At 41.6% G+C, this 27,282-nt stretch overlaps 1 protein-coding gene across 1 annotated transcript in view; it reads left to right on the forward strand.

Moving 5' to 3' along the window:
• The first annotated feature begins 6 nt into the window (after positions 1 to 6).
• The window catches only part of LOC138017059 (structure-specific endonuclease subunit SLX4-like), a 30,387-nt gene continuing 3,111 nt past the window's right edge, over positions 7 to 27,282 (forward strand). The window contains exons 1-13 of the mRNA XM_068864266.1: positions 7 to 1,411; positions 2,230 to 2,423; positions 4,565 to 4,681; positions 5,507 to 5,597; positions 6,404 to 6,715; positions 7,202 to 7,627; positions 11,581 to 11,742; positions 20,259 to 20,446; positions 20,535 to 21,867; positions 22,560 to 24,158; positions 25,590 to 25,677; positions 26,072 to 26,201; positions 27,205 to 27,277. Coding sequence (XP_068720367.1) covers positions 338 to 1,411; positions 2,230 to 2,423; positions 4,565 to 4,681; positions 5,507 to 5,597; positions 6,404 to 6,715; positions 7,202 to 7,627; positions 11,581 to 11,742; positions 20,259 to 20,446; positions 20,535 to 21,867; positions 22,560 to 24,158; positions 25,590 to 25,677; positions 26,072 to 26,201; positions 27,205 to 27,277 — 5,787 coding nt within the window. The 5' untranslated portion in view covers positions 7 to 337. The remainder of the gene's footprint in view (positions 1,412 to 2,229; positions 2,424 to 4,564; positions 4,682 to 5,506; positions 5,598 to 6,403; positions 6,716 to 7,201; positions 7,628 to 11,580; positions 11,743 to 20,258; positions 20,447 to 20,534; positions 21,868 to 22,559; positions 24,159 to 25,589; positions 25,678 to 26,071; positions 26,202 to 27,204; positions 27,278 to 27,282) is intronic.

Consider the following 27,282-nt stretch of genomic DNA (forward strand, 5'->3'; position numbering starts at 1 on the left):
TGGCGTTTCAGGGAGCAGTGTTTCCGATCGTTTTCGGAGGAGTCTTGATTTTGTTTGGCTTTGGATTCTATCACAGATATAACCTTATCGTCAACACGGAAGAAAAAGAGCAGAGAAAGCAATATAACATTCAAAAGGCGCTGGAATTTCGACGCACCGTTCAGGAGAAACTGGACGAACACATATCCAAACCCTAATTTTGTTTTTTGCTTGTTGTAAAGGGATTTTTTTACGTTTGCCATGAAACTTCTCAATTTAAACTTGTGTGGCTGGAGCTTGCCTATCTTATTATGTGATTGTTAATTGTGGATAATCAGAACACAATGGGCTAATCTGTATGGAGGGGGAAGAGACTTGTGTGCGACCTAAAAGATGCCTGTCGCGCAGTAAACGCTCTAAAGTTCAGAAATCCTCTCAAGAGGATTCTCACCCCGGAGATACCAGAGATATTTACACAGCAGTCAGATCAAAAAAAGCGAACTCTTCACATCCTTGTGGAGAGGAAGTTCATTTTGAAAGTGCAGTGGCAGTGTTAGGTGTTGAAAACGAAAAAACCTCTGAAGTCGAAGTCCCGGCTGAAAACTCCAAGGCTAAAAAACATGACGCGTTTCAATTCTGTGATGATGCAGATGCTGTTGATGATGACAATTCGACTTGTTCACAATGGTACAGCAACAAGCGCAAGAGAATTAACTCTGAAGAAACAGAAGCTGCAGCCTTAAAAAGTACTATTTGTAGATTCAAAAGGGCACGCAAAGCTGTCAGCAACTTAAACCAGCCGTTGGTAGTGTTAGAGAAATGTGCATACCAAAGAAAACCTAAAATTCAAAGCAAAATGATGGAAGAAAATGCCAAGAGAAGGACAGAGACAGGAGATTTGCAAAATGCTTTTCTACAAGAAGAACAAAATAAGTTGGATTTCACAAAACAAGAAGGGAGCGAACTGAGCAATTCACAGGAGGCAAACAGTGAAAATGAGGACATAAATAATGCACACAATCAAAATAAAAATTTAGCTTTGATTAATGACCTGGGCTCCATTGTGAAGAAGCAAGTGTGTCCTGTCTGCAGTCTGGAATTCTTAATAACAGAAAGCATGGATGTAGTCAATCATCACATCAACAACTGCCTTGATAATGGTGTGAATAATAGCAGCAAAAAGAATAACAGTGTATCAGAAAATGGTTTTTCCCAACGACCTGGAGAAAGTACACATGATGATTTGTTTTTCTGTGTATTTTGTCAAAAGGATTTATCTAAAATGAATTCACAGCGTCGTGGTCAACATGTGAATAGGTGTTGTGATCAAAGCAATAAATATGAAGAAATTTCATGTACAAGTAAAGTTCAAAGTCAGAGATTAAACTTGTGGAAGTGTCCTATTTGTGGTAAAGCTTTTAAATCATCTAAGGTAAATAGCTGATTTGGTACATGCTTCAACCATTGTTTTCATTATGGTCCTAAAAGTTCTGTGCAATTCCTTACGTGCATCCCTCCGATGTCTCTTTGAAAGTTATGTCTTTGTACATGTATGTCTTATTTTTTACCCTTGTTTTGCCTCTTTCTGAGGTGTGTTGGATCCAAAAGATTAATGCTGACTTTGGTTAATTGATTACATCCTTCAGGTTTCTAGTCGTTAACTACATGTAGAAAACGGAGTTGGTTCAACTTATCCACTTGATGTTTTGAACGAGGACTTCACAGTTTTGTTTGTTTCTTTTTGTGTCCTACTTTGACTTACCGGTAGTTACCAATTTCTGATGTTCATTAGAAAACAAATTATTAGTAATAGCCTTGTGTACAGCCATGGTATCAACAAGATATTACATGTACTGGTGCTTTTATTCCTTGTCATTGTATATTTAGCAACTGTTCACCAAAGTTGATGTGGCTAGTCGCAGGGATGTAATTTATCCAACACTAGCCACCAATACTGAAGTGAATAGCTGGTTTAGTATATACTAAAACCGTGAGATAATAAAGCACAAAAAGATGATTTTAACTCATTCATTCCTGCAAAGATTGCAACCTTTTCAGGCGCAAATTCTGCGCAAGCTGCTGGGAGGTGAAAAGCTTAGGATATCCGGAGTTTGATTAGCAAATCAGCGTGTGCGTTCAACGGTATCCACTGTTTTAGTTCATACTAAAGTGTATTACGCTCAACCCCAAATTACCTACCAAATTATCTCTTGTTTAAAATTCATGCCAAGTTCCCTTTGGTTCTCATAGACTCGGCAGTCGCATCTCAAGAAATGTGCTCAAGAATATAATGTCAGCACAAATCAGCTGCTGGAAATTATGCATCGAGAAAAACAGGAAGAAGAGACCTTGTCTGCTGCTGGAATTGACCAAAGGAGTGTATCATCTATAAATATCCAACCTGTCAGGAGTAAAAGGAAGAGAACAGGTGTTTCAAGGAAAGAGTAAGGAAATCGAATGCTTGTAATGTGGCAAATGTTAGAAAAAGTTCTCAAATATTTCAATTAAAACACTGCACCACTTTACTGGAGGGTAGGTGCTGTAAAGGTAGCAAGAGAGGAGGAACACTCTCCTCCGCAGCAAGGAGGTCACCATGGCAACCGAGCCACAGTCGACCTCCCACGGCACCTGTCAACACATCTCTGAGACCAGTGTGTGGAATGTATACTTACCCTTAAACATGGGAGGGAGGGAAGGAAGGAGGGAGGGGGGGAGGGAAAAGCAAGCAAGCAAGCGAGCAAGCAGCAAGGTGACTCAAGCCAAAGCACATGGCAATGCCCTTGCAAACCTCCTTGGAGTCCCCCAAGATACTGTGTCACTGGAAAAACCACTGCATTGGCTTGTCTTTAACTTTGCCTAAATGATATTGAGCCTCATTTACTGTAAAACACTACACCACTTTACTAAGGTGATGATAGATTCTGTTTCTATTTCTGTAATTGTATTGAGGCAATGCATACTCTACCCCAAACACTCTAATTATTATTATTATTATTATTGTTGTTCAGTCTGCTGTATACTCCTGAAGGAGCGGGTCCAAACCATGGTCCTAGGGCACACCGTGCACCGGTGGCTCAGTTGGTTGAGCATCGGGCTGCCCTGCGGGAGGTCATGAGTTCGACACTGGCTGGAGCAACACTCAAGGTCTTAAAATAACTGAGGAGAAAGTGCTGCCTTTGTAATTACATCTGCAAATGGTTAAAGTGCCATTAGATGAAAACTTTGCATGTCCTTTTTTCTTTAGATTTTGAAAATAAATGTACTTAATAGGTATCATGCCAATTTTTATCTCAAAATTCCCATGGAAAGTATGATTATTGTAAGGTAGTTTTTCGGTTTTCACTGTTCGCTGTCCGCCATTACTTGAACGGCAAATGACTGTGAGCGAGGAAAAGGGTTGGGTCTAGCTGGATTGCCTGGGGTCTGACGTCATATGCACAACGCCCAAAATAAACGCGGCTAATTTCCCTTGCTGTCTATGAGATGTGAGAGATTGCCAAGTTGCTTTTTGCTGATATTATATACATTACTCCTTGATCGGCTTTTTTGCTTTGCCAAACGCCCACAAAGCAATGCGAGTGGCAGTCTCTGTTTCAGGTGGCGCAGACTTGCCTTGTAGAATCGCGTGCAGAGGCTGTGTTCTTTCCTCGCCGCTCTCTTGCATGTATCCTGGACTCTAGTGTTCTCTTCCGCCTATGAATCCGCTTCATTGCCACTTTGCGGACATGTATGTCGGTGTTTGGCGATGTCCTCCCATGCACTGGTGTCGATTAATATGTATATATTATATATATATATATATTGTTTAATCCACTCTTTGCAGTTAGAACTATGTAAGCAACTATGTAATGGGATCGCAAGTCTCACTTTATGACTTCATTGTAGCACAGCAGCGGTCAACACACGCGACGGACGCCCTCCCGCAGTTCTGTTACTATTATTATTATTATTATTATTATTATTATTATTATTATTATTATTGTAAGAATCGGCCTTTAAGTACTGCATTTTAGGGAAGAAAGTCGCTAACTTCTCTGAGTGTAGTAGCCAAAGCCTTTCATCAGCTTGGGTACTTATTGAAACCACTGACTTTGAACCCATTCACTCGTCAGGCGCCCCAGCATGCCCCCAGTTGACAACCAAAATTGTCTGGCGTTAGACAGAGTAAAATCTGTTAAGTTTCAATCCCAGGAGTCATTGGGTTAAGAATGAGTTGCCTAGTACATGTACATGCATCTGTTGATTGCTCCTACTGGAATAATTTTTTAGAATTATGGGAAACTTACTGACATCTAACAAGTTTAGTTACATTGTACTTAAAGTTGGGTAAATGCTTTGGGTTGGGTTTTTTTCCCTTGAGTGACCTTCCACAATAGCCACTATTTACAGCAGCTAGACAATTTTTCTTTCTTTATGAGAGAAAATCACAGAAAACTAAATGTAGGTGATGATAAAAGCCAAAGCAGGCAACAGGAAAACTACAAAGAAATGACTTGTAGCAAAACTTCTGATATACAGTGTACGAACATTCTTTCTATAACAATGTAACATCTGTAACACGTGTATCATGATCTTCATTATTCAGTGAACTGGATGAGGAAACTCAGATTGCCTTGGCTTTATCAGCCTCTATGGCACCACCCCAGCCTCCCGATCCTTGCTTTAAGAAGGCTGTTAAAGGCAAAGGAAAGAGGAAAAAGGGGTAAGAGAAAATTGTCTCGGAACTGTTAATGCTGAGTTTAAATTGTGCTGTCGTTGTAGAAGTTTGTTTGTATCTACAGTATTTTCACCACGTTTTAAGATAATTGTAAAATCAGCTATAGTCTTGGCTGTCACCTCTAGTCTTCTATACCGGTACCTCCCATGATTGTGTCAACAATGTCCACAAACTGATGTTAAAGTTTATTTAAAACACCATGAGAACTGAAAAGACGTTTGCACAAAATTACAAAGTGGTATCGTAACGAGGTAAGAACAAGTGAGATTACACTACAGACAAATTAATGTTTGGTTGTGAAGAAGAGTTAATTAATTAATTAATTAATTAACTCTTTAATAACCAAACAATAAATTATTGTTCCTGACATTTTTATTACAGTATTGAGAGTAATTCAATACTCATCTTTGTAACACTCACACTATTATTGTTGAATGATAATTATAATAATTGTTAATGACCAATGAATAAGTGCAAACAAGCTTGTTCGCAGGGTCTCTTCTCTCCCACTCCGGTGCTCCTGGGGAAGGAAAGTGGAAAGGCCCTGGGAACGAAATGCTGATTCAGTACAATGGACCCAGCATTTTTGCCTTTATCTCTTCCTTATACTTTGGGATGTGCTCTTGTCTGCAATGCCTGACAATACGATCATCTACATTGTAAATTGCCGCCTTGCCTTGTGCCATTTTCAAGAGTTCAGTCATTTTCATATATGGAATCTGTCTTGAAGTCTCAATTTGTTTAATGTAAGTAGGCATTAAATTTTATTGGATGATACTGGTTGATTGACTCCTTGTTTTATTTACACAGGGACAACGAGGTACCTCCTTTGTTACTCAGGGATGATGAGAGTGCTCAAAGAGCTGTGGCAATGAGAGCAGCACAAGTGCTTTCCATGCAAGTACGTCTTGGTGGCTATATCTAGTGTTCTATTGATCTACTTTGCTTTGTAACATTCCTGCCACAGCAAAAAGTTGTAAAATTAATACAGTAGAACCTCCAAAATACTGGAACCTATCCAGCCTGAAAATTAAAATTATACACACTTTTTTCTGACATGTATGTGAAGTGTTCCAAACTCAGTATTCTTGGTCACACCAGAGTAATTAAAGAGATCATTTAAAGAATTGTTGGGAATTTTTTTCTGTATTTAATTAAACATGGCTTTATCTACTACACAATTGCTTTACTGTGTGTCTCCTTGATAACCCAGTGATACCTGAACCGCCCTGGGGCCCGTTTCTTGAAAGTCCTGAAAACGTTTTGGCCCGAAAAGCCATTTGTAAAACTGCCAAATTCTAATTCTGGAAAGATGAATTAAGTGATTGATATTGTGATAAGTAGTTATGTAATTGATAGTTATGATTGGTTATTTTAATCTTGTAAATAATTAAAATAATTATGTAAATTAATTATTATTTCATAATTATTATTGTTCCTGAAAAGCCCCTTTGGGGAGGTTCAATAAAGTATGTATGTATGTGACCTATGAAATTTGGTGACCTCTCCATTCTTGAGATACATGTAGAAACGGAATTGTGACACCCGGAAATAGCCCGTTAAGTTTCGGGGCTTTCGAGAAACGGGCCCCTGGACCACTCCTATTAATGAGTAAAATCGTCTGGCGTTAGAAAAAGTACTGTACAATCTATTAAGTCCCACTCCTAGGAGTCAATGGGTTAATAATGACTGTTATTTGTGTTCAAGGATAATGAAGATGATGAAGATGAAATCTCCTGTACTCCTGCTCTTGCACCAAGCCGAGTTGCAGAGAATAAGGCAAGCTGCTTGCCTATTCTTTCTGTTTGTGACACAGACAACAACTTTGACAGTACAAATACATCAGACAGCAAGGAAGATGGGGATGATCCTGTGGAATCCATTGAGATTGACAAAGCAGGAAGTGGCTCTGTCGAGGATATGGAGAGCAGCTATACAGTTGACCCAGAGTTTAGGAAATCATTTCTAAATTTCTTGTACAATGCTGAAGCTGAAGAAAATTCAGATGTCTCAGCCAAGGTATTGTGTATCCAATGATGATTTTTTAGCAGGCTCTTACACTTATAGTATGTTATTATTACTTTTAAGATTACATTGTAGATTTGAAAAAGGTTCAAACTGATTGAAAAAAAAATTATTTAAACCAAGAAGAAAATTAAATTTTATCTGCATTTTCTCACATCTCATCTCATGGTTATTCACAAAATCAATAGAGGCTTCTTGACTTTCCTACTTTCACGAACTGTATCTACACTGTACATGAAGGACAATCAGCATTTTGGCAGAGCTCTGATAATATTGTTAGGATTATGTCTTAATTTTTTTAAACTCCCTCCTCCCCTTACCTCCCCCTCCCCTCCCACCCCCTCCCCTCCCACATAAGAGAGGATGCTGTCACATGTCTCTTTCCTACTTTGAAAGAGCAACATATCTCATACAGTGTAGGCTGCCCAAGGAACTTTGGAGGCCACCCTGTCACCTGACATAATGCTGTTGTGGTTTTAGGTTCCCCGCCCCAGTCCTCTGTGGTCATTAGCAGCTCTCAAGGAACAGCCTTCCATCAAGTTCATTGTCCCAGGCCTCATTCCACCTTCGTCACCACAAAAAGAAGCAAAACGTTCTAAAAACCCAACAGGTTCTGACGCAGTAGTAATAAATGGACGTGCTGCAACTGAGGTGACTGATTCAAACATTAAAACCATGGAGGTTAGATATCTAGAACCTAGAGAGCAGGAGGAATCCACTATGCAGAAATTGATAAGGAGAGATATTAAAGGGGAGTGTGCTGAGGTGACGCCATCCCAAGCTGCTGATGTGGAAATGCTTTTGGAGCTTGTTCAAGATGATGATAGTGCATCAAACGTGTCTCTTGATTCACAACATGTCATAGCAGCTAGTGGTTTTTGTATTGACCAACATGACAGCTTGAAGGTAAAGATAAAATCAGTCTGATAGTCGAGCATCTGCAACCCAGTTATCTAAATGTCTTAACCTAGTCCTACATGTAATTTCTGTGTAAATTGATTGGAACTTGTATTTTTGTAACTTTGGTTTTTTTGCAGTGATTAAGTCAACAATTCAGATGGGTGTATATGTTGCAGGTCATTATATTTTTGTTCCATATAGGTTAAAATGCACCCAAACTACATGTAGGTCATTTTGTTTCAGCCTACAGCCCTAGGTTAACTTGTTTCAACCTAGATCAAGTTGTTTCAGCCTTGGTCAGTTTGGGGCAGGTACAGAACACAGGTCACATGTCATTAGGGATTTTAAGCAAATCGCTACGGCTGGCGCTGATATGGCTGCCGGAAGTACAATGTAAATTTCCCCCAAAATGAGACAGTGCATGTGCATCGGTTGCATCCAGCCGTAGCGTGAAATTTGAATACGTGAGTCGGGATGTTTTGCTGTAGTGGCTACTACCTTGGGTTTATTTCGTTTCTCTGGCCCTTTTCAACGGACAATTCAGCATTTTAAGAATTCCAAATTGGATACTATATCCTTTAAAGTCAATTTAAGTCAAACATTGTGTCAAGGTTGCCTCTCATAAGCTCGTAAATCCGTATCATGAATTTACGATAAGTTTTGGTAAAGGTGTTGGAATGGCGAAGTGAGTCAAGTGAAATATTTGTGTTCAGCACGAGGTTGTTTTTCTTCGATTAAGTTTGCTTTGAGGATAATGAAGAATGATGTTTTATATCTGCATACTAAACAATGCTATTTTGCTTCTTTGAGTATTGGTATATTTGTGTTCTTCACTCGATATTCTCTGAGATATTTGTCTCTGAAATTATATATTTCATCCATCAAATTGTTGTTATTGTACAAAATGTATGGCATTCGCTTTTGCTCAGAAATAATCATCCTTTGAGGAAGCCATTTGGCTGTGAGAAACTCAATAAAAGAGATTTTATACTCCTTAGCCCATGTTTCTTTGGATTTTTCTTTGCTAAACTTAAAATTTAGGAGACCACTGAGACTTACTCTCCCCAGACCTTTTCAGTCATGGCAGCGGTAGTAGCACCAGCCATAGTGATTTGCTTAAACTCCCCATTGTTTTACCAATACAGAAACAACCCTTACCGTAAAACAAATGGTAACATTAAGCTTAGAAACAATAATTGTTGACATAGGCCTACATGTATTTAGTTTTAAGGTTAGCTTTAATGAATGTTTATGATACCATCGGCATTGGTAAAACGATGACCTGTGACCTGTGTTTTCTACCTTCCCCCAAATTGACCTAGGTTGAAACAACTTGATATACATGTACATGTAGGTTGAAACAAGTTGACCCAGGTTGAAACAAAATGACCTGCAACGTACATGTTGCCAGTCCCAGTCTATTTTTTTTAAACCAGGTTAACACCACACATTTCAACATACATGTATATGTAGCTGGACATCTTTCTGTAGTTACAGTGGGTAGAAAACTCTTTATGGAGTATGTATCAAATAAACTAGAGAAATCATTTTAAGATTATGGTGGATTGTTGTCTCTGGTGCTATCAAAGACCAACAAATGTTACTGATTAGGCTGGGTCAAATGCTCAGCTTAGTGATTTGGTTTAAGCACTTTTTTTTAATGGTTAGCTTTCCTGTAAGGTTAGGGACACTGCATGCCCACATTAAATTTTTAGGAATGAGTGATGTTTTGATAAATATCTTTTTATGAATGCCATCAAATGTTATACTATAGAATGTACTTTCGTTCTGATTGCTTTTCATTCAATGGAAACTGCAAGAAAATAAAGTATAAACATGCAGCTTTTCTAAGCAATGAGATCTCAAGTTTGGGCGCCATCTTGGACCACGGGGTATTTTCCTTCAAACGATTGCTGGCTGATTTCTGCATGATTTCTTGAAGCCACTTTTTTCATACTTGTGTCCTCTGAGAAATTTGACTGTGTTCTTGGGACAAGATTTGAAACAGTTCCTGTTTTGGAACTACTTTCTTGTTTCCTGTGAAGTGTTTGCTGTTGCTGTAAGCCCATTATTTTTCTTTTGAGTTATCGTTATTCTGATGTTCCCATTTTGTTAATTGTTTCGGCTCAGAAATGTCTGTGAGGAGTGTTGTGGAGGGGGTGGGTATAAGGGGTATTCAAGAAGAGGGCTACCTGGAAGGTAAGGGGTATGGATTTGGGGAAGATCAGGGAGGGGTAGGAGAAATAGAGCGGAGAAAAGGAATGTGTCGTTCTTTCTGAGACCCCCTAAAAAACCTAAAAAAAGAAAATAAGAAAATAAGCCAGTTTAAAAAAAATAATGTAAACTGGTTCAAAAATTTCGTACTGGTTTAAAAAATTAAACCAGGGGAAAATTGAACTACAACATAATTATATTTAAGCACAGTTTGTGAAGCAAATATGCACTTTTTTATTATTGTCTAATGTGGTATTGTGTAAAACAAAAGAATAATAATTATTATAGACCGTATTCATCATTGGAGGCTAAAATTTATTCTTTTGTCTCTATGGTAATCATCCTCACTAGCCTCACTTTGAATTTTGTTCATGCTAACGAGGCTAGTGAGGATGATTAGCTTAAAGACAAAAGAATGTAGCTGCCCTTTATGAATAAGGTCTAGTGTACTGGCCAAGGAGGGCGTGACCAGTGGTAGTCCCTCAGAGATCATGCAAAGGCACAATTTTATTACGAGCAGTAAGCAACGACTAGGGAGGTGTGTTTGATTCCTGTATTGTTATTGATGGGGAATTTGAAAGCAGTGTTTTTATTTTGGGGAGAATTATTTCACATCTTTTCCTAGTATTTTGTTCAGTAATGAAGGTATCACACTATGGCTGTTTGATGGTGACCTTGTTAGTAATGTGATTTAAACAAAAAGTGTGGAATACATGTGTTATAATGCAATAATTATCATTCTTTGTATGACATCAGTGGACTTTCTTGTTGAATAGGTAAGCACAGGGTTCGTACAGAGTCTTGAATTCTTGAAAAAGTCTGGAAATTTGCAAACCAGTTTTCCAGACCAAAAAAAAGTCTGGAAAATAAAGATAAAGTCTGGAAAAATGGTAAAAAGTCTGAAGAATTTTTTCTGGTAGTCAAATCTTATTCAAAATTTTGTCTTTGGTGAAAACATTCAATCACAGACTGAGAAGTCTCAGAGCTCTCTTATGCCAGCACTGCATCATGGTTACTTTATGTGACAGTGCATCGTGGGACAAACTATAAATTCATACTAAACTTGGGTCTGGAAGAAGAAATTAGCATTTTGTAAAAAGTATTGAATAAGTCTTTAATTTTGCAACCACTAATCTTTGCGAACCCTGTCAGCAGTTTCATTCCCCATAGTACACAGCACAGGGTACATCTAGTACTAGATGGTCACACATCCAGGTATTTAAAACCCATCCAACAGGCTTGACTTTGGTTTACAAACTGAAATTGGTGTTTCCCCTTGGGCAACCTGTACACTATCACATGAAAACGAGGCAGTGTGTACCAGCCAGTCCAACATGGTGTCCAAAAGCTAAAATCATACATGGCTTCACAAACGATACCCAAGGGACATCCCATGAGAGTGACATGATCAGGATCATAATAACTTGTTTTATTACCGATATTCATTCAAAATGTTTTTGAACATCAACTTTTGTCGGCCTGCTATAATTAAAAAATAATGAATGATTATGTTGGCGGTTTGTGGCAATCAAATTTGGTGAAATACATGTACATGTATTTTGAATGAATTTATAATTTTCCATATTGTGGATTCTCTTTTATCCAGATGCTTTCCCTCTTCCTAAGAATTTAGAGGAATCCTCATTTGACTGCAATGTGATTTAGCTATGGTTTTGAAAGTACAAAATTGAGTATAGTCAGTACAGTGTTTTGGTCACCTTTCAGTTGACTGCTTATGTTTACAGGAAGTTGATTCTGTACGGGGTGGAGTTCCCAAATTGCTGCAGGATCTATCATCAATGATCAACAACTCATCTCTTAGTGATGTCATCATAAAACTGCAAGGTGGACTTGAGATGGTAGCACACAGCTTTATTCTAGCAATGAGATCCAAGACCCTTGCCCAGGTAATGTAAAACAAATCTTTCAAATAAAGCGTAGCATGTATTGTAATAATTGTAATAATTAACTGAGTGAAGCCCTGCTCTATGGTTGCATTGTTTGAGGCAACATTTGGCACCAGTCTTTCTCCTCTATTCATCCAATTTGGCGAACTGGAAAAAATCTCGTTGGCGAGTGGCTAAAGTGAGTGCAAATAACTAGGAATTCATAAAAATATCAACGTCCAAAAAGGAGCAGAAAAGTACATTGTACAGCAAAAGGTTCCTTGATATTCTAGTTGTTTAAATTGAAACGGATTGAACAGAAACAGTGTGAATCTCAGTGTAATTTACTGCAAAAGTAGGTGCCGATAACGTAAAGAGTAGCCGACGGAATTCGCTGGTTGCCGGCTTCTAATGAAACCTCTGATAAGGGGTAAAAAAAAAACCTTGTCTGGGCATCCATGATAAGAAAATTTTATTGTCTGCTGGACAACAACCCGCTCAGTTGATAAACCCATTTCTGTGTAAAAAGGGTCAGGTCGCACTAGTGCAAAAAGTTTTTTATTATTTACAAAAAAATCTGTCATCATAATAGTGTTTGGTTCATTAATTTTGGGCTCTACTGTAGTGCGACCCTTCTCTCCAACATTTTAAAAATGAGCAAAATGCACCAAATGTTCAAAGATGCCGCCACTTAAAATTGGCAAGCTCTAGACCTCCCCAAAATGTCACAAAATGTCAAAAAAGCTTTTAAGATTTCAACCAAAAGCACAGTAAAACAGTCTTTTCTAGTAAATTGGCGCCATTCTGTGTAACAAGATGGATCTTTTTTGGCTAATACAAGATCCAGCCCTTTCTATCTGTCCTTTGGGCAAAATAGTAACATCGGACAACCAGACAGGCCATCAGTGAACGAGTTTAAATATAGTTAAATAAAATTTAACATAGTTAACGACTAGGAGCTAGTCTGGTCAGTAGTGTTTTGCAGGCGGTTGTTAGTGTCTTGGCCGTCTGGTAGCGTTGTTCAGCGTTTTGGCGCGTTCTGTAGCGTTTGTTATAGTTACATGGTTCACGACCGGGAGCTAGTCCGGTCAGTAGCGTTTTGCAGGCGTTTGTCAGCGTTGTTATGCGTTTTTGTAGCGTTTGCAGCACTCTTTAGGTTGGGGGGGCCCTGGGGCTGACATGGTTCAGCGGTATTCCTGCGTAGTGCATGCGTTGTCCAATGTGCTTGCAGCGTGTTTGTTGGCGTGGCGTTGTGAGTCGGTTTAGGAGTTTAGTGGTTCTCGGCGTTCTTCTTCTCGCTTCGTTGGCTATCTCGGTCGCTGTCCAGGTTGAAATAGAAGTTCTTCGATCTTCGACCGTCTCCATCTCGTCTTCACCGCCGTGTTGTGGTTCGTCTTACCTTCTCTTGTACCAGTTCCGATAGTCGGCTCGTCGCTCAGATAGCGTGGCGTTTCTTTGGCGGGCTTAGTGTAGCGGTTCCCAGTTGTGGTCAACAAAAGAAAAACAACAATAGAGAAAACACAAGGATTTCTTCCGTCATCGACCGTGGTTTCCTCGCCCTCTGTCGTGTCTGTTGGTTTGTCTGTACTCGCTCATCGCTCTTTCGTGCTTCGGACCATCGTGTGCTCCGATACGTTTATTTTGGCGGGCTTAGTGTAGCGGTTCCCAGTTGTGGTCAACAAAGGAATAAATTCTAAGGATTTCGTCAGTCATCGACCAGGGTTTTTTCTTCGGCGGCTGTCGTGTTTATTGGTTTGTCTTTCACTCGTCGCTCTTTCGTCCCTGGACCGTAGTGTGCTCGCCGATCCGTTAGCGTGGCCAAAGGATTTCGTCCTTCATCGCCCGCGGTTTTTTCTCGCTCTCTGTCGTGTTTGTTGGTTCGTTTTTCACTTCTTTTTCGTGGTCGCCTCTAACTCGCTCGTCGCTGGTTGGTGTTCGATCATACATCATGCCGAACCCACCTCGTTCAACCAACAATAGCTTGTCCGCTGGACTTCGTTCGGAGGACATACCTCTCTTGTCCCCCGCGCCGATGGTGGTTTCTACGGCTCCCTCTGGCCCCGTGGCGCCTTTGGCCGTCGATTCGATCGCCGAGGCTGTTGTTCGCGCGCTTGGAAGCACCCTTCCGACTATCATCTCTTCAATTCAAGGGAGCGCCCCCTCGCCATTACCCCCTTCCGTCCTTGGCACTTCTGTTGGCGTCACTCCATCTAGCTCCTCTGGATCGACTGCTGTTTCTTGTGATGTCAATGTCTCGTCTATGGCTTTTGGGGCGTCATCAGGTACGTTTACTTTGCCGGCCTTCATTCCTACCTTTTCTCCTGTGTCAGCCATCACTGACTCAAGCTCGGCCCGCTTCATGGCCCCCATTACCTCTCCATTCGCGAGTCCCAGTGTATCCGGCAGCCTGCCAAGTTTTGGTAACTCTGGATCAGTGCCTACGTCTGAGAAGGCTTTCATTGTTGGTCCTGGTCATGCACCAGTCCCGGCAAAATTGGCCAAGAAGATCATCGAGGGCCAGTTCGTGGAGTTGGCGGATCTACTTACAGTCAATCTCCGAGCTGGGGATCAGGAACCACAGACCTTCCTGGAGGGTAAACTCCTGGTGTCCAACGCAAAACGCAGGCAGGTTGAAATCAAGGATATTCTTACTTGGACTGAGGCCTTCACGATTTTCCAGCTGGTCCTGTGTGCCTCTCACCCCCTGCGTTGGTTAGACTTGACCAGATATAAGCTGCTCATTATTCAAACAGCCCGCCAATATCCAGGTCTGGCTTGGCTTGAATACGATCTGGCCTTCAGAAGGGATGCCGCTGCCTCGGGCCTTACGGATTGGTCCAAAATGAATTTGGATCTGTATAGTTTTCATTTGCGTTTGCCAGCATCGTCCTCACTGCAACCAAGGCCGTCTTCCCTTTCCGGGTTTCCTCAGTCTTCCTCAGACAGCCCAGACTCCCACCGACACACACCATTCTGCCATTCCTGGAATGAAGGGAAATGCCGGTGGCTATTTGGGAAGTGCAAGTTCCGCCACAACTGCAGCAATTGCGAGGGAGAGCATACCAAGGCTAACTGCCCCTTTCCCCGCTCAGCTGGATTTCGTTCCCGTTCCCGCTCCCCCTCCCCTGGAGGGAGCAGGGGACAGTACTGAGGGGCGAGGTTCGCCCAGTGTTGTGTTTGTACATAGTTTGAATGATGTGATTGCGTTGCCTCGCCAGCCGAATGGATTGCCTCAGTTGGCAAAGTTGTTTTGTCCTGTTCCAGTTTCAGTTCCAGTCTCAGTTCCCGTTTCTGTTCCAGTTAAGCCCAGCGTTCCAGTTGTCTCTTTTGCCCCGTTATCTCCGGTGTCTCAGGTCACACCATTACAGTTGGATCAATTTCAAGCCGAATTATGCCACCATCCCAACAAGTCAGCTGTGGCATTTGTGACTTCTGGCATACGGGATGGATTTCGGATAGGCTTTGACCCATCCTTGGTGTCCCTCAAATCTGCATCTTCAAACATGCGTAGCTCTGCTGAGCACCCATCAGTGATTGACTCCTACTTGCAAGCTGAAGTCTCTTCTGGCAGGGTGGCAGGTCCTTTTCCAGTGCCCCCGCTTCCGTCATTGCAAATAAGTCGTTTCGGGGTGATCCCCAAAACTAATCAGCCTGGGAAGTGGCGTCTCATTTTAGACCTATCATCCCCAGAGGGGCAAAGCGTCAATGACGGCATCCCTAAGCCCCCGTTTACAGTTCAGTATGTTTCAGTGGATGCTTTCATTGATGGCATAATGTCTCTGGGTCGAGGAACGTTAATGGCCAAGTTCGACGTGGCCAGTGCATATCGGAATGTGGCTATCCACCCAGACGATCGCCCCCTTCTTGGCATGAAGTGGCGTGGGCAATATTTTGTGGATTTGGTGCTCCCTTTTGGGCTGCGTTCAGCACCATTTATTTTCACCGCCATTGCAGACCTGGTTGAGTGGATCCTGGTTCACAATTATGAGGTTACATTTCTCCGTCATTACTTGGACGATTTCCTCACTTTGGGCCCACCGGCGTCCCCTGTGTGCCACAACAACCTTCAAACCTGCGTTCGTCTGTGTACAAAACTTGGCTTTCCCCTTAATCCAGATAAGTTGGAGGGACCCGCGACTCGTCTTACAATCCTTGGGATTGAACTTGACTCCGAGAACCTTCAGGCTCGCCTTCCGACTGACAAGAGAGATAGGATTGTTTCACTGTTAGATGAGTGGTCGGCAAAACGTTTTTGTAAACGTCGCGAGCTGGAATCCCTGATTGGCCATCTCCATCACGCCTGCAAGGTCGCCCCACAGGGTAGGACATTCCTTCGCCGGATGATCGACTTGCTTTGTGCCTTTCGCCGTGATGATCACCCCATTAGGCTTAACCAGGAATTTCGGCGGGATTTAACCTGGTGGCGGGAACTGTTCCAAACTTGGGATGGCCTCAGTTTTTTCTGCATGCCCACATGGGCACCTCTCCCAGACTTCCAGGTCTCATCGGATGCAGCGGGCTCTTTGGGCTATGGAGCTATTTTTAAATCCCACTGGTTTGCTGGTGCCTGGTCAGCTGCACAAAGTTCCTCATCCATAGCGTACAAGGAGCTCTTCCCAATTGTAGTGGCAGCCTATCTGTGGGGCTGTCAGTGGGTATCTCGGCGGGTCGAGTTCTTTTGTGACAACGAGTCTGTGGTGGCTGTACTTAAGTCTGGCACCTCGCGGGACAAAAACCTAATGGTGTTGCTGCGTTATTTGACTATGCTGGCCATCCATCATTCCTTCTCATTTACAGCTTCATCTGTTCGAGGCAAAGCTAATCCAGTTGCTGATGCACTCTCTCGATTCCAATTTCAGCGGTTCAGACGCCTGGAGCCACAGGCCGACCCAACCCCGTCTCCTATTCCTGCTTCCCTTCTGGCAGCGCTTCAGATGCCTTGACTCAGAAGTGTCGGTTCTTACTTACCCAAGGTCTTGCACCTTCCACCCGACGAGTGTACCGATCCGCCCAACGTCGATTTACAGACTTTTGCCGCCAGGATGGTCGTGCAAACCAGGATGGCTCCATCCCCCCAGCCACTGAGGAGACTCTCATGCGCTTTGCTTCCTTCCTGGCCGACAACCTGAACCATTCCTCCATCAAGGTCTATCTATCAGCAGTGCGCTCCCTTCACATTGACCATGGCCTTCCCGACCCGCTAGTCAACTGTCTTCGTTTGCAGCGTCTGCTAAGGGGTATTAAGCGAGTTCAAGGTCCAGTGTCACCCAGGCGCCTACCTATCACCGTTGATCATCTGAAGGTCATTCAGTGCTCTTTGGACCTGTCTACTAGAGACCATGTGATGTTGTGGGCTGCGTGCTGCTTGGCATTTTTTGGGTTTTTGCGTGCGGGCGAATTCACGGTCAACTCGGCCTTTGATCCTCACACCCATATGACTGTTAGCGACCTGCAAGCGGACTCCTTGGTGAATCCCTCTTGTTTCAAAGTCCGTATCAAGTGTTCCAAGACAGACCCCTTCCGTGTGGGTTGTGATATCTACTTGGGGCGTGGCTCGGGCTCTGTGTGCCCCATAACAGCGTTGGGCACGTACTTGTCTCTGCGTGGGTCTGCTCCAGGGCCCCTGTTCTTGTTTAGTGATGGTCGTCCTCTTACCCGGCAGCAGCTATCATCCTTTTTGCAGTCTACCCTACATGGGGCTGGGTACTCCGGCGCCTACTCTGGCCATAGTTTCCGGATTGGGGCAGCGACCACTGCAGCGGCACGTGGTGTTCCGGATCACCTGATCAAAACCTTGGGGCGTTGGTCGAGCGAGGCATACCAGATCTATATCAGAACTCCAGTTAGTTCCATTGTCCGTGTTTCCTCCCAGTTGGTGGCGTAACAGGTAGTGGATTTCTCTGGTTACCAGCGGGGGTGGGTGCCTCAGGTTTGGGCTATCGGGGGCTTAGGCCTAGTTGCCCCGAGTCCCCTTGCTCCGGGTTCTTCTTACCCGGAGATCCCTTCGGCATGGCGCGGGGGGCTCGTGGCTTGGTTGCGGGTTGGGCAGGCCAGTCGGGTGTTCTAGCGCCTTGGGGATGTGACTGCGGTTGCAGCCCCCAGGCTTCCTGGGCACCTACTCTCCACTGGCGACGTGGGCGTTAAATATAGTTAAATAAAATTTAACATAGTTAACGACTAGGAGCTAGTCTGGTCAGTAGTGTTTTGCAGGCGGTTGTTAGTGTCTTGGCCGTCTGGTAGCGTTGTTCAGCGTTTTGGCGCGTTCTGTAGCGTTTGTTATAGTTACATGGTTCACGACCGGGAGCTAGTCCGGTCAGTAGCGTTTTGCAGGCGTTTGTCAGCGTTGTTATGCGTTTTTGTAGCGTTTGCAGCACTCTTTAGGTTGGGGGGGCCCTGGGGCTGACATGGTTCAGCGGTATTCCTGCGTAGTGCATGCGTTGTCCAATGTGCTTGCAGCGTGTTTGTTGGCGTGGCGTTGTGAGTCGGTTTAGGAGTTTAGTGGTTCTCGGCGTTCCCTCCCTCTCCCCCCCTTTCTTTCTTTTTTTTTTGTGCTCTTTTTTTTTTTGTGTGTGTTATTATTATTATTATTATTCCACTGAGCTATCTGGCTCAAGTGTGACGGGTGCCTTAGGGGGGCCTGGCGCGGGGGGCTCGTGGCTTGGTTGCGGGTTGGGCAGGCCAGTCGGGTGTTCTAGCGCCTTGGGGATGTGACTGCGGTTGCAGCCCCCAGGCTTCTTGGGCACCTACCCTCCACTGGCGACGTGGGCGTTAACAGCCAAATCTAGACCTTCAGCTCACCATACTCGTACAGCCACTGTACAGGCCTGTACAGTCCACTCGTACAGGCCTGTTCTTGGATAAGGATTATAAGCCAGAGGTCCCATCTCACAAGTACCGTAAACACCGGTGTATAAGCCGCACCTTTTTGCTCAAAATTCTCGGATCAAATCGAGGATGCGGCTTATCTGCGAGAACATCTAGACACATGCCGTAAATTTGCATAAATTAACACGTTTAGCGAAAATTCTTAAGTCTGTATAGACCTGTGCAGCAAATGAATAAGAACTTCATAAAACAATACCACATTGACGCATTGATCATTGCTTTTGCGAGTTTGGTGGCTCCTAAAAGAGCCGTTTTTGTTTGAGCTTACACAATGATTAAGCCTTCTTCGTTAAAAGAACTTTTAACCGGTTTAAATAACATTGCCTTTCTTGAGCAGGTGAACTTTACTCGGCAGGGAATCTCCATTCCACCACAAAGTTGTTTACAATGTTGACACATCGACAGAAATCGATCCACCACGAGCGAGAATGCCTAGTTACTAAGCTAAAACGAACCGAAACGTTCATCAGGTGTTGTTGCATGTAAATTCTAATGAGAAATGGACAGGAATGAAAAATACTGGATTAAAAATGCCAGCGAAAGATCAAATTTATGTCCTAGTCGGATTTTCATACTATTAAAAAGTCAAAAATTATAGGTAAGAGTTTTAGTATTCTCTGTTTTAACTGTTAGAGAGTTAATATGCGGGTTGACACGTGCAAGAAACTTGAAGAAACAGTGCATTTACATGTAAGACATCTTTGTCAAGACTCCACTTTTGATTTATTTTAATTTCTTTCAAACTTTTTTTTCCAAAATGTAAGTTGCTAAGCTCAGGGTGTGGCTTATCTGCGAGTGTGGCTGATACGCCGGTGTTTACGGTAACTTCCATGTTCATTAGTTCCCTGTGGGACGTTAAAGAACCCACGAGAAGAGTAGGGGATAGAAGTTCCCAGTGTTGTGGCTGTCCTCTGTGGGTTTATGGGTGGGTGGGTGTAGCAGGTCTGCATCAGCTCAAAAGCTGCCAAAACTTCAACCTGCTCAAACAAGATTAATAAATAACAAACAAACAAACAACCCTTGCCCAAGGATTTTCCGTGAAACATCATTGCCCGATTGCATTCGAAGGTAAAAAGTGGTGACACGTTGTTTGACATGACCAAGTCTACTGTGACCCCAAATGTCCAAAATAGTGTTTTGCGGGAAAATGAAATTCGAGTGAAATGTTATCTCAACAAAGTCAATTTTGTCCTCCAGTGCGACACGGCCGTATTCTTTTATAGGCCTGTTGAACAATGATGGTTATGTATTTGAACTTCTGTTCTCTTAGTGCATCGTTAATGGCCTCATTTTGCATTAGCTAGAATACAGAGAATCATTGGAATAATTAGCAACTATTCACCAAAGTGGAGGTGGCTAGTGGTGGATATTTACTGAGCCGCGAAGTGGCAAGGTAAATATCCACCACTAGCAACCGACACTGAGGTGAATAGTTATTTTAGTATATACTAAAACAGTGAGATAATGTAGCACAAAAAGATGATTTTAACTCATTTATTCCTGCGAAGATTACAACATGTTCGGGCCCAAATTCCACATGAATTGCTCAGAGGTGAATAGCAAAGGATATCCGGAGTTTGAGCACTTTTAGTATATACTGGTACTAATGTTATTTATGTACCAGTAATATTTTGTGTGTTGGTTGCTTACAGCTGTTGACAGAGCAGAAAGCTCTTTGTGAGGAGACAGCATACAGAAAACCATTGTCAGGTCACGTTTGTTTGCAGTTTGATGATGTGCGGCAATCTGTATTTGAACCTGTGTTAAGGCACATGTACACTGGTGATGTCAGCATCCCTAATGAGAATGAATTGGATGGCATTATGAAGTTAGCTGAAAGGTGAAAGTATTGCATTTAAACAAAGCAGTAATATTTCTTCTGTGGAAGATATTCATTCTGTTATCTGTTCCATTTCTTTCAATTCCAGATTTAGACTGCCCTGTCTCCTGAAAGCATGCAAAGCAACTCGGGAAAAGTCCACTGTCCTCTATGAGGTTGAAGACGATGATGGGATGGCTGACTTTGCAGCCACAAATTTGGGCAAACTTGAAGAAAATCTTTGGCACAAAGATAATGAAGATGAGCTAGATGACAATTTTCAAACCAGTGAAAATCAAGATTTTGAAGATGATATTTTAAATGATGATGATATTGAGGAGATAATGATTTTTCAGACTCAGATGCTACGAAGAAAACAAAGTTTAGAGAGTGGAAATTTTAAGAAGGGGCATGAAAGGCTCACTCATAATGAAGGGTTATCACAAACAAGTGTAACCAGTAATAATTGTGGAGAAGAAGAGGCAGGAAATTCAGGTGAACTTTCATGCCGCTTAAAAGGGAACGAAATTTCTATTGGAGAAGATGGACTGTTACACAATTCAACCGAGGAGGGCAACATGTCACACCGGAAGAGTGAAAATGGGAACCAGTCACACAATTCTTACAAGAAAGACGCCCTTGTTAATCATCCTGCTGACAATGGCCATCTTTCGCTCGTCCCAATTGGAACAGTTGAATCATCACAAATTCTATCTGAGAAAGGAAAGACATCTCAAAAGCCCTATGCTTCTGCCAACTTATCACACCATAACATTGCAACAGAGACTGTGAAACATAACCCAGGTGAAGATTCGCATGGCATTTGTGGCCATGTTAAATTCAAGGAAATAGGTATTTTAAGTAAATTACATGGAACAGGAATTAGAAATGAGGAACAAAGGAAAATTGAGAAGCAAGTGTGTGGTGATGAGGACCTAAAAGCATTACCAGAATCTGAAACTGTAACATCTGCATTTAATGAAAAGCATCTTATGTTCATATATGGTGATGGTCATGTTTCTTCTCATAGCAAAGGAGCACAAAGGGAAGTGGAAACAACTCATAAAGAAGAGTGCTTTCCTATAAGTGAGGGACTGTCCCAGAGAGAGGATCTAACTTGTATTGATAGCGAGTGGGAAGGCAACTCTAATTTGATCAATGAGTCAATAAATTTGTCAATTGAAGATCTCGAAGGGACGGATGGTGATAAAAATAGACTTGTCGAAGTGTATGAAATGCCAAAAGCTTTGTCTGACTGTCCATCTCTTGCAAATGAGGGGCATAGTCCAAGCCCCGACTTAACTCTTCTGGTAGGGGAGGAGAGGTTGGATGAAATGCATAGGTCCCCTCGGGAAGTAAATACACTTGAAGATGATGAAGTGGAAGAACCAGCTGTGGATGTTTCAATAACACTTATCAGTGATAAGGATGATGATGATGAGGTTTGTTTTTCGCATTTTCTGCTTAATTGTTTGTAGTCTGCAAAGCAATGTTTTCAGCCAAGCTTTTCTTCTGCATTTGTAGGGAGCGTTGTTTGCTTTTTGTAACTTGCCTTCACAGAATACCTCTCTTATGTGATTAACTCTCCTGGGTTCTGTGATAAATCCATGGACTTTTTTGTTAGCTTGCTTACCATTTTCATTTCCTTTGGTGTTGAACTGATTATTAATAGCAGCCAAGTGTTATTTAAAAATCCCAGAAAAAAGAAGTTTCCATGTCGTTGGAATTACTCACCCGAAAGAGCCCACCTATTTCAAGGTATACCCCAAAATGTACTTAAATTAATGGTGTTGACACTAAGCTTTAGGCGTGCACATATTGTACTTGTATGTTCTTACAATGTAAGTGAGTATTCCAGCTTGTTGTGGTCTAACAAAAAGGAATCCTGTTTGCACATTGCAGTCTCCTTATTCTTAAAAGCTGATCATTAAGTTTGTTTCCAAGAGACAAAAGGAGGTGAGAAACACATTCCCGGTCGTAAGCCCTAAAACCCACTGACTGCAAATTTTGTTTTTCCTCTATTGTATACGAGCAGTGCTTCCAAAGGACAGAATTTCTTCCCCTTATGAAGTGCAGGAAGATATTCATTTATAATGTAAACTAATTAATTGGCTATTTTTCTTTTTGTTTTTAGGCAAGTGATGTCTCTTCTCCAAAAACAAACCTTGCCATTGTGCTGGAAACACCTCGGATTTCAAGAAGCTTACATCAAAGGAAGTCTTCATCAACGAACACTTTTAGTGAAGAGAATGATGAGGATGGTGATGTTAGTTTTATTGGTTCCTCTCCTTCCAAGACACGCAAAAAATTGGAGGAGGAAGCCACTAAATATTTGTTTGAGTTAAAAGAACGAGTTATGCATGGCAAGGGCAAAAAACAAGGAAAAGCAAAGATCAAGAAAAATGGGAGCAAAAAATCTGTGACAGTATATTCTGTAAAACATACATCGCCATCAAAAAAGCAGTCGCCTCGTTGCAGACAGGAAAACGAGGGTGCAACGTCTCAGTCATTAAGTGATATTACGACTTCCCTAAGGGTATTTACTCCACAGGGTTCTTCGCCAGTGGGCCACTCCCCTCACTTGGGTGGTAACTCACCAATGTTAGAATCTCCAATTGATTTTGGAAAGTGTATTTCTCCTATATGGGAACAGGAACAGGAACAGGAGGGCTCTGTACCTGACTACTTTACAGCTAAGCAGTCTTCTCCTCAATCACCTGTTTTTGTTCAACTGGACTCGGTCATCCATTCATCTGGAATTCAAAGGAAAGAAAAAGGTGACTGTGTAAGTCAACACATGGCTGACTTTGCTGGAGATATTTGCAGAAATTCTAACATTGACTATGCAAAAAGTGTGGATTGTCAAGATTCTGTTGATGTTGAAGTGGTGGATAACTGTGCTGACGAAACTGAAGGAGATTTTGATAGATCATTGGCCATGTCTTTTCAGGATGTCATATCTCCCCCAGTCCCTTCCCCAGACTTCATATTTGTAGAACCCCTTTTGCACCCTGCTTCTCCTTCCCTGGCCACTTCTCCTCAAACATCATTGGATCCCGTTGTTGCTTATTGTAAGTCCCCAGTGTCAGAGAGCATGTCGGGTGACTATCCACAGGCAAATTCGCCTATGTCCCCCTCAGTTTGTTCATTTAGCTCACATCATGCTGATACTAGTCTGAAAATTACCAAGGGAGAGTGCGTGAAGAAGCTGGAGTTAAAACAGAATGTAAATAACAAAGAAAGTGTTAAATTGGCAGCGTTTGATCCAGACATACCTTTAATGGAGAGAATTAGGGCAGCTCGTAAAGGTGACCAAAACATTTGTCTTCTTACAAATGGTGAAGACAGCAGTGACAATAGCATTGATTCAATTGTTGAAGAGTTTGAATGTTATGATGATGGTGGCTACAATGTTGACATAATGGAATTGAAGAACCTTGAAAATTGTGTGGAGGATTTGAACCTGGAAAGAAACTTGGAGAAGGAAGAAATATCTGATTTAAAAGTGACTAAACTTTCACATGATAATAAAGGTACAAACAATGGTGTTAGAAAGATGATTCCAAATCATCAGAGAAAGGAGACGTTCAGCAAGGGTGACAAAAAAGTGAGCATCCCAAAGAAACAGGGACAAGAGATTGAAAGTCACTTACAAAAGCCACCAGGGCCAAAAGTCAGTCAACCATTGACACCCATGCCTATGTACCATGAAATGGACACGCCCACATTAAAGGTACAGAGCACCGTATAAATTTTAAGGGTGATTACAAATTTAAAAGAAAATTCGATTTTTAAAAAAAGGTTTTAAACTTTGTTGTGCTAAGTTGAAAGGGTAAAAAGCTAAGCCCACTGAAAAATGTCCCCTTTCAACCCATTCACTCCAGATCCTGAGAGTGAGATGTATAGATTTTACTCTGGCAAACGCCAGACAACATTTCTCTCTGAGTAGGGGCACTTCAAGTGTGATTGGGTTAAAAAGCTAGTTCAAATTTTCTACCAAAATACTTGTTCCTTCCGATTTTCCAATTATTTTACTTATTTTCCAGAATGTCTCTCAAAAATTGGCATTCAAGAGTTTTGCTTACCATCTCAACAAAACAAGGCTCCACACGTTTAGTTTTTGCTTTTAAAAAGAGCTTGATGGTATTAATAAACAGGGGTGTGTTAAAATGTTTAAGTACATTGAGGTTTCTGTACAGTAGACAGTAGTGGGTGCAAATTTAGAGTGGTGCGGGGCTTTCTCAACCAGAAAAGTTTTAAAAGTGAAATGAGGGAAAACGGATTTCACAGGAATTTTGGGTTTGAAGGCTTTCTCAACCAGAAAAGTTTTAAAAGTGAAATGAGGGAAAACGGATTTCACAGGAATTTTGGGTTTGAAGGCTGATATTAGTAAATCATACTGCAATCAAACTGCAAAGAAAGACAACTTGAGAGTGGTCTGCTCATATAATCTCAAGCCATTTACATGTAATTAGTGCCTAGTATACTGGGCACTTCTTCAATTTTGCTTTATTATTGAAATAACCAAAGAAAAATATCATTTTTGGTCTTCACTGTGGTCACTGTTGTGTCAAATACCCGTCTAGACCATGCTGGAAAATGGTAGGTTAACTGCATACAGCATAGCATTATAGAAAGTGAATGATTAATATATTTTCTAGTTCTTAGAAATCATTGAAATCCAGTGGAGAGTTATAGGAAATTAACGCTTGTGTCAATAAGCACGATTTGTTTAATATGAACGGAAATTTGCTTATTGCTGTTATTTTAACATTAATTGACTGTAAAACTGCAAAATGCAAACAATGATCGTGCAATTGTCCCTAAACGTATCGGCTAAGTGGAGGAATCTGGCCACTTCGAGCGTTCTTCAGTGTCCATGATACCGAAATGCGAAGCAAACAGAAAAAAATGCGTTTCAAGTACAGTAAACGATTCACTTATGTGAAAGATTGGTGTGAAATAAAGTGCGCGAATAAAATCTTTTGTTTGGTTTGGTATCAAGAATGTCTGGAGTGTGCCTCAGATTTGGGGAGAAAATAATGGTAAATAAGATCGCGGAAATTGAAGTACTACTGAATTAACAGCGCTAAAATTAACGTTAACACAAATTAACACGACTTAAATTAACGCTGTCATCTGTTGTTGGTCTTTTTGTGTACAGAATGAGCTGCACAACTTTGGTGTACGTCCTCTTCCGAAGAAAAAGATGATTTTAAAGCTGAAGGAAATTTATGATTATACTCATCAAGGTACAGTAAATTGTTATCAATTACTGACCTTAGCTGACATTTTCTTCCCGTAAATCTGCATATTAAACCTCTCATTCCTAAGGGGTTCTCCATTGACGAGTACTGTAAAAATTATCTGGTATTAAACTGAGTAAAATCTGTAAATGACCATCTTAGAAGGCAAAGGATTAAATTAAGTCTTTTCTTTGGATTTGTATAATTTATTTTTTTAACATATTAAATTTTGCTCTCACTGGTGTATGTACATGTATTGTTTGAGAAAGAAAAAATAGACTGCACTAAAAAAAGTTTATGAACTTCCATTTCTGTGCTGAGCGCATTTCTCAAAGGAATGGCGCTTCCGATGACAAAAATATGTTGCATTTAGCTTCCTTTCATCTGATTTCTTTAACAGTGATTCCACCTTATCAGGAAAGTAAAAATGAACCAGTGTCACATCCTCCTGATTCCCTGACATCCACGAATGTGGGTTCCCATGATGGTGAGGAACTTGAAGGCAGTGGAACAGCTAGCAGTGATGATAGGTCAGAGTTTGAAGTAATATTTCAAAAAGGAGGGCGAGTGTTTTACCGGGGTTTCAAAACACTGGAAAACGTGATGAAAGCCCGAGGCCGTAGGCCGAGGGCTTTTATTGTTTTCGAGTGTTTTGAAACCCCGGTAAAACACGAAGCACGAGTTTTTGAAATGGCTTCTCAATCGGCGCCTAATTGCAAGCAAAAGAACAAAGGAAAGCAAAAATCACATAAGCATGTGATTTTTTCTTTCTTTTGTTTAATCAGCGCACAGTTTGTGATGATAATGTCCGTGTTTTTCACAACTGAAGCTTGTTTATTTCAAGTAGCCACAATTTGCATTCAGTGGCGTCCATCTAGTTCCGAAACATGGACGGGTTAGCTGAGGATGAATTTTGCCGGTTTCGACCGCCCAAAAGTGTGCAAGAAGAAGATTTTTTGCTTGTACAGTCCAAGCCTAAAAGGGAGCAAACAATAGAAGTAATAAGGTTTTGTTGAAATTGTGTATTGCTTTTTCTAATTGATTTCCAAACACTTTGGATATCCAAACACGCTGTTTTTTACCGCGGTATCAGGGTACATCCATCTGACCTGAATGCGGATACGCAATTGGCTTATCACTTGATGAATTATTAATGAGTTTGAGAAGGAACGGGTAGTTAATATTTTAATTAAAGTTTAATATTGATTTTAATTTAGCACCACCATCCTTTTGTAGATACAGAGGTTGATCTTCTTATTCAAGCCACAGAGCATGACAACTGCAGTTATTGTAATAATAGTACTGGTACTTGCAAATGACTTTAATAAAGATAAACTATTTAAAAGTGCATGTAAAATACGGCTTTCGCGGATACACGTAAACCAGTGGCCATCTACGAAATCAGCAACCTCAACCGTAACACTGAACCCCGATTTGTTGCTTCCAATGATCTGAGCACCTGGTAGAAGATAAGTAATTTGATATTTCAGTTTTTTTACAATTAACGAAAAACGTTGGCATATTGTGTTTCAGTGGTGAGGGGAATACAGAGTTTGGAGACTGCACTATTATGATTGAAGACGAGGCTGTTTCCGCCTCACAACAGGTAGG

Source organism: Montipora capricornis, chromosome 9, assembly GCF_036669925.1.
Source record: "Montipora capricornis isolate CH-2021 chromosome 9, ASM3666992v2, whole genome shotgun sequence".
Lineage (NCBI taxonomy): Eukaryota > Metazoa > Cnidaria > Anthozoa > Scleractinia > Acroporidae > Montipora > Montipora capricornis.